General features: G+C 45.3%; 1 protein-coding gene across 1 annotated transcript; it reads left to right on the forward strand.

The window, feature by feature from the left end:
- Positions 1 to 4,644: 4,644 nt before the first annotated feature.
- Positions 4,645 to 5,969, forward strand: Scgb1b3 (secretoglobin, family 1B, member 3). The gene is made up of 3 exons (NM_001256073.1): positions 4,645 to 4,724; positions 4,844 to 5,031; positions 5,819 to 5,969. The coding sequence occupies exons 1-3, from the start codon at positions 4,661 to 4,663 to the stop codon at positions 5,846 to 5,848; spliced, it is 282 nt and encodes a 93-aa protein (NP_001243002.1). The 5' UTR covers positions 4,645 to 4,660; the 3' UTR covers positions 5,849 to 5,969.
- The last annotated feature ends 6,315 nt before the right edge of the window (positions 5,970 to 12,284 follow it).

Raw genomic sequence — 12,284 nt, forward strand, 5'->3', positions numbered from 1 at the left:
TAACTCTTTAGCAGTGTTTTCCTGTTTTTCTTTAAGGACTTGTAACTCTTTAGCAGTGTTCTCCTGTATTTCTTTAAGTGAGTTATTGAATTCCTTCTTTATGTCCTCTACCATCATCATGAGATATGCTTTTAAATCCAGGTCTACCTTTTCAGGTGTGTTAGGGTGTCCTGGATTGGGCGAAGTGGGCGTTCTGGGTTCTGATGATGGTGAGTGGTCCTGGCTTCTGTTAGTAGGATTCTTACGTTTACCTTTCGCCATCTGGCAATCTCTGGAGTTAGTTGTTATAGTTGTCTTTGTTAAAAGATTGTTCCTCTGTTGATTTTGTTACCCTCTATCAGCAGGCGTGGGAGACAAGCTCTCTTCTCTGAGTTTCAGTGGTCAGAGCAGTCTCTGTAGGCAAGCTCTCCTCTCTCAGGGAAGGTGTACAGTTATCTGGTGTTTGGACCTCCTCCTGGCTGAAGGTGAAGGCCCAAAACAGGATCTTTCCCAGAAGCTGTGTTGCTTTGGCCAGGAAGGTGGCCAGTTGTCTGGAGTCGAAGATGTTGCCGCCTCAGAAGCTCTGTGGCTCTTGCCGGGAGGGTGGCTGGTTGTCTGGAGCTGAAGATGGTGCCGCCCCAGAATCTCTGTGACTCTCTCGCCCGTCCCAGAAACGGCTGGCACTCTGTATTCCACACGGTCACCCGTGCAGCCTGCCCTCCGCGGAGTCCCGGAGCCAAGAAGGCTCCCGCCGGCGCCTGTGCCACAAACCTCTCAGGCCAGGCAGACCCCCGTGCTCTCACCAGGAAGGTGGCCGGCTGTCTGGAGCTGAAGATGGCGCCGCCCAGAAGCTCTGCGACTCTCTCGCCCGTCCCAGAAACGGCTGGCACTCTGTATTCCACACGGTCACCCGTGCAGCCTGCCCTCCGCGGAGTCCCGGAGCCAAGAAGGCTCCCGCCGGCGCCTGTGCCACAAACCTCTCAGGCCAGGCAGACCCCCGTGCTCTCACCAGGAAGGTGGCCGGCTGTCTGGAGCTGAAGATGGCGCCGCCCAGAAGCTCTGCGACTCTCTCGCCCGTCCCAGAAACGGCTGGCACTCTGTATTCCACACGGTCACCCGTGCAGCCTGCCCTCCGCGGAGTCCCGGAGCCAAGAAGGCTCCCGCCGGCGCCTGTGCCACAAACCTCTCAGGCCAGGCAGACCCCCGTGCTCTCACCAGGAAGGTGGCCGGCTGTCTGCGGGTGTGTTCTTATACACAAGGGATCTATGTGTACTGCAGGGTTGTAATCTGTGTTGTGCTGATATGACAAAAGACCCAAAACTGTGTACATATGTGAAAAGAAGTTAATTTGCTTCGTGTCTGGTATCTTGAAAGTCGAGGATAGGGCAACCTCAGGTAGCTAGGGACTTGTGCTGTCTGAACACTGGGTACACAGCAAAAGGGCAACAGGGGATTGTGGAAGACAGAGAGCATAGGCTCCACTCTGCTTCTCAAGCACCCACCATACAGTGCTCAGCACTGCCATACCAAGGACCAAGGCTCAAAGTGGGTGTTTGGTGTGTGTCTCAGACTTTTTGAAAGTGTAGCTAGCTCTCCCTCAGACATGTTGGGTTTTGATGCAGTCTAGGGATGTAGGTGACAACTTATTCCCTCCACCTCCTATGTCCCATTTCCAGGCAGGTGAAGGAATAGTATTTCAGGCACTGAAAGCAGAGCATATGAAGGCCCAGGTTCTCATCTGAGGTATCCTTATAGAGAAATGGTGTCCTACTTTATATAGAGACACTGCAAATGACAAATATGCTAGCTAAATGCTAAATTCCAGGTTCATGTGCACACCAATTGGTCAGGTGATGGGCAGAGTCCAAAGAAATCAGGTGAGGACACTTGTTTATCCCCACTTGTTGGAAGCTGAGGCAGGTGTGCCCCAGTTACCTGTCTGGAATCCTCTTAATCACAAAGATAGAAATTGTGCTTGGGTAAGGGGATTCTTTCCCAGGCTGGCTTTGGCTTCTTCTTTGCCCTCCATGTCTGGCAACAGTGAGCAGAAGCTGGCTGTAAATGAAATATATATTTCAGCTAGCCTCTATAACAGACACAAAGTCTTAGTATATTATTTGAAGAGTGTAAGCCAAAATTAGGCAGGTTCTGTACTATTTAACTTACATCCAATCCATAAGGCCCCACATAACTTGCTATTTAAGTGTGGCCAAGTGTTATTTCTGCTCCATTAGCCTGTCTTCATGGTCCACTGATCCTAGTCACATGTTCTTGAGCAATCAGGCCTCATGACAGCCTTCCCCTCTCTCCATCTTTTTTCTCCTCCTCTCTCCTCTTTTCTTCCCTTCTGATCCTTACCTGTGACCCTCCAAGCCCAGTAAAAAAAAAAGCCCAGAATACCCCTCTTCTCTCCAGGCATTGGCTGGAAACTACATTTTTTTTTAACAATTCAGAGAATAAGATGAGTTGAGTTTACAAAGCAACATTTGGTGTATGTGAGAATTTGCTTACCAGATTACCAAGAATTGGGGGTTGGAGGAATCCAGATCATGGGTCTAGTACTTAGTATTTAAATAAACAGCTTCAGGAGATCAACCCCAATAGCTGTCAGGTGGTAGAGGCAGCAGTGGTACCCTCTGGTGAGCAGTCCTCACAATAGCAAGGGACCCCCGAGGCCTACCTGTGCTGAAGCCTCCTCCATAGCATGGACAGGAAACCAGGCCTCCTTGGCTCTCAGCAGTGGGGAAGTTCTAGACCCTGGTGGAGTCTCCAAAGACTGAATAGCTATCTAGACCCCATCTGGCCAAGAGGCAGGGCATAAAGATTCTGTCCTCTGGATCCATTTTATCCTTCCTCAGACTGTACCTCTGCCCTCTCTTCATCCCATGACCCTACTGTTTCCTGCCCTTCTCCTGTAAAATGCTTGAATTATTACAGGGAAGCAAGTTGCTTGGCCTATTTCACAGCTCAACCTGCTGACACACCCAGGCTTTGCTCTGAGGTCTTTAGCCTCCTCTGTTGCTGTCTGTTCAGCCCACACTTCACAAAGTAGGACAAAAGCTCTCTCAAGAGAAGCCTTTCATGAGGCCTAAAATGGTGATCCTGGGGGTGTGGGGGTGGGAGACAGCTCCAGTGTGAATGGGCCTAAGCAGTCTTCTTCCATAGCCTGCTTTCATGGAACCTACAACAGCATTGCCTCTTAGCACCCTTCATAACTGTCCCTCTGCTGTGCCCTTGCCATGGGGTATGCTCCCCTTTTGGCCCATGTAGAGATGGTTGAAAGGTCATTTGGAATTCTGTTGTAGCAAAATTCAGCTAGAAACACTGATATAGATGGGCTGATACTGAGCCTTCAGGAGCTGGGGTAACCATTTGAGATAGCACTCTAGTTTTTCTAGGGTAGCTTTTGAACAGTAGTTAGAGTAGCTAGAGCAGCAATGTAAACTTTGGCTGTGGAGTTAGGGCATCAGGTTGCTCCAAACTGATATATCCTTGCTTAGTTATGAGAGTATGAACACGGGGCACTTTTTGTGTGAACTTAATGAAGACATTAATAATGTTTATTAACAGGGTATTCCTGTGTAATTTTAGCTAGCCTGGAACTCTCTGTGTAGACCATGCTGACCTCTAACTCATGGAAATAGGTCTGCCTCTGCCTCCTAAAAGCTCGGATCAAAGGTGTGAACCACATTGCTGGCCATTGCTAACAGATATTGACAGTGATTACCACTAACTCCAAGGAAAGTAGAATCCACCACACATACACACAAACACACACACAGATACACACACAGATACACACACACACACACACACACACACACACACACACACACACACACACCTTTCTCAGGAAGATTATGAGCTCAAGACCAACATGGGCAAGAATCTCTATCATAAAAAACAAACTAATAAAAACAACAACAACAAAACCAATCAAAACCAAAAATCCCCCCAAAATGGAAAACCTCAACTAGGGGTTTAAAAGGTCAAGTTTAGGCAAATATGACAGTGTTTGCCTTTAATTCAAGCATTCATATCAGAGAGAGGCACAAAGACCTCTTTGAGTTCAAGGCTAACCTGGCTTACATAGTTCCAGGTCAGCCTGGGCTATGTAGAGAGACCCTATCTCAAAAAACCAACCACCACCAACAAAAAAGATTAAATTGAACGTTGTCTACAATAGCAGGAGAAGCTTGGGTTTTAGAGATTAGTTCAAGGGAAGGCATGGAGCAAATGGAAGATAGGGGCAGGATAAAGACAGGGCAGGGGTCACATGGCCAGTGGTCTGAAGTCTGGATTGTCTAGACACTGATTGTGAGTATGGCTCTTAAGTAAACATTAAGGTTTCCAGTGAGAGAGGGGGACACACCCTCACTCTGGAGGTCTGATTGAGATTCCACCTGATCCTCTGCCTAGTCATCTTTTCCATTGACTGTAAAAGGACAAGTGACCTTAAGAAGATCACTAAGAAGGGGAACACACTGAGCCAGGTTATTGACAAGATCTTGCCAAAATACATATCTCCCAATGACGCAAACACACACCCTCAGGAAGTTCCAAGATGTGTCCTGGGAGGGCCCTGGAGAGACTCAGACACGGGCCCCTCCCTGCCCACTGAGCAGACCAGGGCAGTTATAAAATTGAACCAAGCTGGATAAGAGTACCAGCCACTACTACCATGAAGCTTGCTGGTGCTGTGGTGATCCTCGGGGCTGCCCTGCTCCTCCTGACTTCAGGGGGAGGTGGGTATTACTGTGTGGGGGCCAGGGTTGCAAGCTATCCAGGCTCTCACACCCTCTATCCCCTGGGATATACTGATGCAGGTCTTTCAAGTGAGGGTCACCTTGTCTTTGTGTTCTAGATTGTGGCATTTGCCCAGCTATAAAAGAGGATGTTCGTCTATTTTTAAACGGAACCTCAGAAGAGTATGTTGAGTACGTGAAACAATACAAAGATGACCCTGAAATACTGGAAAATACTGCAAAAATCAAGCAATGTGTTGATAGCACATTGACAGAGGAAGACAAGGCACATGCAACTGCTTTCATCGTAAGTCTCTATGTGTCTGGTTAGGGGCGGGGCTTGTGCTCTTGCACACCACTGAAGCTTCACTGAGAATCCAGAAATATGATACACCTGATTGAGGATGTCAATAGGATGGGGCAGGAAGGAACTCTCAGACTGCCTGAGCTGGCGCTGGCTGCTCATCTCAGCCAAGCCACAGTAGATATCTGCCTGAGTTTGGCCTCCCTCAGCCTTCCTGACACAGCCTTCTAAGTCTAGCTTCAGAAGTGTGGCACCTGGCACCCTTCTCTAGCCTGGGTCTTTTATCCTAACTTTTCCAGCCTACTGCTCCAGCTCCAAAAAAATCATATGTTATCCTGTTCTCTGAACTTTGAAGGCCACTTTGTGGACTCCACATGTGGACATTCAAGGGTAGAATTAAAGTGAACCCCCTCATGTCCCTAGAGCAGGTATGTTAAAGCCCTGCCTTTAGCTGAAGATATTTGAGGGTCATCATCAACATGTGAAAGGAGTCAGTTTGCTTGTGGGGCCCCAGCTGCCCAGAGGCTCACATGGGGCTCTGTCAGCTCCTCTCCATTTGGTCCCACTGGGACTATGTTGTCTCCCAAGTTGGCTCCTCCAATCTGGCTGGATTTGGGGCTCTTTATAAAGCTTGTCTCAACAAGCTGGGGACAAGGCTCCCTGGTCCTGGTTAGATATAAGAGCAATTGCAGATTGGCTGCAGGTCTTTCTAGGAGGTGTCTCAGTGCATGGTCAGTGGGGCATGAGGTCTCCTTCACCCCCGAGGTCTCACTTGGCTTTTTGTTTGCAGGAAAAAATAGAAGCCAGCCCGCTATGTTGATGGCTACAACTTTGGTCTCAAGGAAGCCACTTGCCTGCTCACCTGCATAGATGCAGCAGGTCATAGCCCTTCCCCCCATGTGTCTAAGAACAGGAATCCAACAATAAAAGCCTTGCAATTCATTGGGGAGCCTAGATTTTTGGATTCAAGTTTGGGTCTGATCTGGTTGAAGGATATTGCAGGGACAACCTCTGGGACACTGAGTTGTCGCAGCTCAATTGTGGTGCTGCTAAAATGCCCTGCAGAATGCATTAGAGAATGCTAAGAGACCATAGTCACTACACTAGATTGTCTGTCACCCTCATGGGATAGGGTCCACAGGGCACATACATGACCTCCCAGACTGAACACCCCAGGAACATGGAACTGAGTAGGACCAGGAATACCAAGGGTCTGTTGAGGACCACACATCTTACACGCGTTCGCGCGACCGACCAGGAAGAACGCAACAAACCGGAATCTTCTGCGGCAAAGCTTTATTGCTTACATCTTCAGGAGCAAGAGAGCAAGAGCAAGCGCTCTATTGCTTACATCGTTAGGAGCCAGAGCGCAAGAGAGCAAGAGAGAGAATGGCGAAACCCCGTCCCTTTTAAGGAGAATTATCCTCCGCCTAGGACGTGTCACTCCCTGATTGGCTGCAGCCCATCGGCCGAGTTGTCGTCACGGGGAAGGCAGAGCACATGGAGTGAAGAACTACCCTTGGCACATGTGCAGATTATTTGTTTACCACTTAGAACACAGGATGTCAGCGCCATCTTGCAACGGCGAATGTGAGGGCGGCTCCCCACACACACAGGCTCTAGATAGCAGAATCTGTCTCTGTTCCCTAGTGTTTGGTACATGAGCCAGTCGTGTGTGTCTGTGTGTCACAGTCCATCCCATATAGAAAACAAAAATAAAAGTATCTATTTCAAAGGCTGTTGTGAGGCTTCCCGCCCCTCACAGTGAACAGAATTTCAGACTGGAAATCAGAGTGGGACCTTGCCAGAACAAGAATTCAGTTTATCCTAATATCAACTACCCAGTTCTGAACCCAGTTACTTCCTTACTGGGTGTTACATGGAGTGAGGACCCAGGGTTCTAGGGCTTTAGGACCTGTCCTGTGACTCTTCTCTGTGGACATGGCAGGAAGCCCTTTCCCACACCAAATAGTTGTTCTGTGGCCAGTCTCAAGGCCATGTGCCTTACTGCTCCATCAATGAGTCAGATTCTCACATAGTTCCCAGGCTTACACCAGCAGGCATACCCAGAAGGATATATATATATATATCCGCATATATACCTATATATATATATATGTTCCTCATGATGCAGAGGCTTATGGAAGGCCCAACAGGTGCAGACTTTCTCATTATATAGTATGTGCTGAAAAGAGTAAAGGGTATTATTATTCTTTTTCATAAGACTATAACAAAATAACCATAGTTGAGTATTTATAAAGAAAAACTAATCATTTTGAAGGCTTCAGGTTCACAGTCCTGTAGCGTAACTTTTTACCTTCTGTTGAGGACCCACTCACCATCAGAGATACAGAAAATTGCATGAGTAATGTGGCCAAGTCAGTGTGTGGGTTGTCTCCAGTACTCACACAATCTATAGCATTTGTCCATTCCCATGGCAACACCCCAGAGACCTTATTACCTTTCCAGTTGTCTCCTGTTCTCCATCACATTTTATTTTGAGACCCTATAATGGGAACTAAGTTTCTAGCACAGGAACTCTTAGGGGACACAAGGAATCAGATTCAAATCAAACAGCAAATTAGGAGGCCATCTTGCATAGATTGAAGCCTGATATCTGTAACCCAGGCCTCCAACTCACCCTTCTCTAGCCAGAGTTTGCTGCTGAAAGAAGTCTCCTGCCTTCTGGGACCCAAGGGTGCTCTAGGGACTATGAAGATGCTATAATCTAACTCTCCTCACTACACATATAAGTCAGAGAAGGCTTTTCTACCATGCTTCTCTCTACAGATTAAAAAACCCAGAGTCCCTCCATCTGATGAACAGCTCTACTTGGTTATCTGGGATTTCCTAAAATTCTAGTGGATTTTCCTACATACTTTCATGTAGGGTATTCATCTGCAAATTAGTTTATATTTGGGTGTAGTAACTCTTGTCTCCCTGAGACAGTTAAGAAGAAAGCTTCCTTACTCCATTTATTGAAAGAATTTAACTTTAGTGAAATATTGTTCCAATGTACTTGATTAGCCAGTGTTCATTTCCATCATAGAAAGGTGTTCATCCTCACTTGTATTCTTTGACTATTGGGATTTAAGTGATGTTTTGCCTTCATTCCTGATGTTATTTGATATTTCCCCTTTGAATTTATTTTTGCTTGAGATAGAATCTCACGATATAGACTAGGCTGTGATGAAAGGCAGAGAGAGTTGTCTTCATGTTTACCTTTGTTCTAGGATTTAAGAAATGTACCACAAAGACCCAGCCTTTAAATTTCTTCTTCCTCTTCATCATTTTCCTCCTCCTCTTGTTACTGCTCTTCTTCCTCCTCCTTTCATGCATATGTTTTCCCTCTCCTTTTCTTTCTTCTTTTCAGATATTTCCACTATTTAGTCCTCGCCAGCCTGGAACTTGCTGTGTAGATTATGCTGACGATGAACTCACCAAGATTCACCTGTATTTGCCCCATGAGTGCTTGGATTAAAGACATTCCCTCCCTTGCTCAGCTTCTTCTTTTAATATTTTGATCATGCTTACTACAGTTTTATCAGTGTTATGCACCTAGAGTGCATACAAAATACTCACTTGGCACCAAGGACTGTAAAAGACTATGTAATATGGCAGGAGCTCAGACTTTTTCCACAAAACAAACAAGCAAAACTTGCTTTAAGGAACTAGACACTCTTGATCAGCAGGAAGTAGACAAACCATATTATCCCATTTAAAACCCTGACTTTATTTGGGGATGTCTTCTTTTCTCTTTCCTTTTTTTCCTCTCTTTCTAGTGTTATGGGGTTGAAACAGTACAAGAAGGTGAGGGCAAAAGAATGGAATATAGAAGAACCCATAAACTAGCAAAAGATAGCAATTCCCAGCATAGAGATAATGCAAAATGGGAAATGTGATTTCAAATGCAGTAGAGACAAAAGAAGGGGATGAGGGATAAAGGGATGAAGAGATGAAGGTATGGATATATTTTTTGAGACTCCATTAAAAATTTACTGGGGCCACAATTAGTGGTGTATCTCCCATTCTACTAAGAGAGGAGATTTCCTGTTTTGTTCTTTTTCTTCTTCCTAAACCTGTGTCAAGAAAGATTGGGGAAATGATTTTGCCTCTGGAAAAATTGCTGGTGGAAATGGGGGGTCTGAGAAACAAAAAAATGCCTGCAATGGGAAAACAAAAGGGTCCACTCTGCTCTCTCCTTTGTGAAGGCTAATTTATCATGGGCACAGACCAAATAGTGCTCTGCTAACTTTACATTTTACAAATGTTAATAAGAAAGGAACAACAGCATCCTAGAGACAATGAGGTATAAAACGACTGTGGAATTAAGTCTTCCTATTTACATAAAGAATATGTTAACCACAGAATGAAATTCCTCAAAATTCTTTCATTGGGAAGAGTGATTTGTTTATATTTTCTTCAGGAAATGAAAAACTTTGGATGCAATGAAATCTCATAAAGATTTGAATTGAGTGGGGGAAGTCTCCTGAAAACCTTCCTCAGTAAACCAAAAAAGTGCTTATTTCAGTGAAAGCATCTCTGTTTACAAATTCTTTGTGAATATTGTAGAATTAATTGCTTAAAACATATACAGGTAAATGTCATGAGAATTTTGAAATTTTGGTTCCTTAAAAAAAACACAGAGATATTGGAATATGGATTTGTTTTAATCCCAGGTGTAGGATATGAGGGGAACCTCACATTTTTCCAATGTCGTGATTATGATATGCTTCACTTTCTTTTTTTTGTGTCAATATATTTTTTAAAATTTTTAAATTTTTTATTACATATTTTCCTCAATTACATTTTCATTGCTATCCCAAAAGTCCCCCATACCCTCCCCCCCACTTCCCTACCCACCCATTCCCAATTTTTTGGCCCTGGCATTCCGCTGTACTGGGGCATATAAAGTTTGTGTGTCCAATGGGCCTCTCTTTCCAGTGATGGCCGACTAGGCCACCTTTTGATACATATGCAGCTAGAGTCAAGAGCTCCAGGGTACTGGTTAGTTCATAATGTTGTTCCACCTATAGGGTTGCAGATACCTTTAGCTCCTTGGGTACTTTCTCTAGCTCCTCCATTGGGAGCCCTGTGATCCATCCAATAGCTGACTGTGAGCATCCACTTCTGTGTTTGCAGGGCCCGGCATAGTCTCACAAGAGAGAGCTATATCTGGGTCCTTTCAGCAAAATCTTGCTAGTGTATGCAATGGTGTCAGCGTTTGGAGCTGATTATGGGGTGGATCCCTGGATATGGCAGTCTCTAGATGGTCCATCCTTTCGTCACAGCTCCAAACTTTGTCTCTGTAAATCCTTCCATGGGTGTTTTGTTCCCAATTCTAAGAAGGGGCACAGTGTCCACACTTTGGTCTTCATTCTTCTTGAGTTTCATGCGTTTAGCAAATTGTATCTTATATCTTGGGTATCCTAAGTTTCTGGGCTAAAATCCACTTATCATTGAGTACATGTTGTGTGAGTTCCTTTGAGATTGTGTTATCTCTCTCAGGATGATGCCCTCCAGGTCCATCCATTTGACTAGGAATTTCATAAATTCATTCTTTTTAATAGCTGAGTAGTACTCCATTGTGTAAATGTACCACATTTTCTGTATCCATTCCTCTGTTGAGGGGCATCTGGGTTCTTTCCAGCTTCTGGCTATTATAAACAAGGCTGCTATGAACATAGTGGAGCATGTGTCCTTCTTACCGGTTGGGATATCTTCTGGATATATGCCCAGGAGAGGTATTGCTGGATACTCCGGTAGTACTATGTTCAATTTTCTTTTTTCTTTTTTTTCCCCATTTTTATTAGGTATTTAGCTCATTTACATTTACAATGCTATACCAAAAGTCCCCCATACCCACCCACCCCCACTCCCCTACCCACCCAATTCCCCTTTTTGGCCCTGGCGTTCCCCTGTACTGGGGCATATAAAGTTTGCGTGTCCAATGGGCCTCTCTTTCCAGTGATGGCCGACTAGGCCATCTTTTGATACATATGCAGCTAGAGTCAAGAGCTCTGGGGTACTGGTTAGTTCATAATGTTGTTCCACCTATAGGGTTGCAGATCCCTTTAGCTCCTTGGGTACTTTTTCTAGCTCTTCCATTGGGAGCCCTATGATTCATCCATTAGCTGACTGTGAGCATCCACTTCTGTGTTTGCTAGGCCCCGGCATAGTCTCACAAGAGACACCTACATCTGGGTCCTTTCGATAAAATCTTGCTAGTGTATGCAATGGTGTCAGCGTTTGGATGCTGGTTATGGGGTGGATCCCTGGATATGGCAGTCTCTACATGGTCCATCCTTTCATCTCAGCTCCAAACTTTGTCTCTGTAACTCCTTCCATGGGTGTTTTGTTCCCAATTCTAAGGAGGGGCATAGTGTCCACACTTCAGTCTTCATTTTTCTTGAGTTTCATGTGTTTAGGAAATTGTATCTTATATCTTGGGTATCCTAGGTTTTGGGCTAATATCCACTTATCAGTGAGTACATATTGTGTGAGTTCCTTTGTGAATGTGTTACCTCACTCAGGATGATGCCCTCCAGGTCCATCCATTTGGCTAGGAATTTCATAAATTCATTCTTTTTAATAGCTGAGTAGTACTCCATTGTGTAGATGTACCACATTTTCTGTATCCATTCCTCTGTTGAGGGGCATCTAGGTTCTTTCCAGCTTCTGGCTATTATAAATAAGGCTGCTATGAACATAGTGGAGCATGTGTCCTTCTTACCAGTTGGGGCATCTTCTGGGTATATGCCCAGGAGAGGTATTGCTGGATCCTCTGGTAGTACTATGTCCAATTTTCTGAGGAACCGCCAGACTGATTTCCAGAGTGGTTGTACAAGGTTGCAATCCCACCAACAATGGAGGAGTGTTCCTCTTTCTCCACAATAACGCCAGCATCTGCTGTCACCTGAATTTTTTTCCCATTTTTTATTAGGTATTTAGCTCATTTACATTTCCAATGCTATACCAAAAGTCCCCCATAGCCACCCACCCCCACTCCCCTACCCACCCACTCCCCTTTTTTGGCCCTGGCGTTCCCCTGTACTGGGGCATATAAAGTTTGCCTGTCCAATGGGCCTCTCTTTCCAGTGATGGCCGCCTAGGCCATCTTTTGATACATATGCAGCTAGAGTCAAGAGCTCCGGGGTACTGGTTAGTTCATAATGTTGTCCCACCTATAGGGTTGCAGATCCCTTTAGCTTCTTGGGTACTTTCTCTAGCTCCTTCATTGGGGGCCATGTGATCCA

The sequence above is a fragment of the Mus musculus genome, chromosome 7, assembly GCF_000001635.26.
Source record: "Mus musculus strain C57BL/6J chromosome 7, GRCm38.p6 C57BL/6J".
Lineage (NCBI taxonomy): Eukaryota > Metazoa > Chordata > Mammalia > Rodentia > Muridae > Mus > Mus musculus.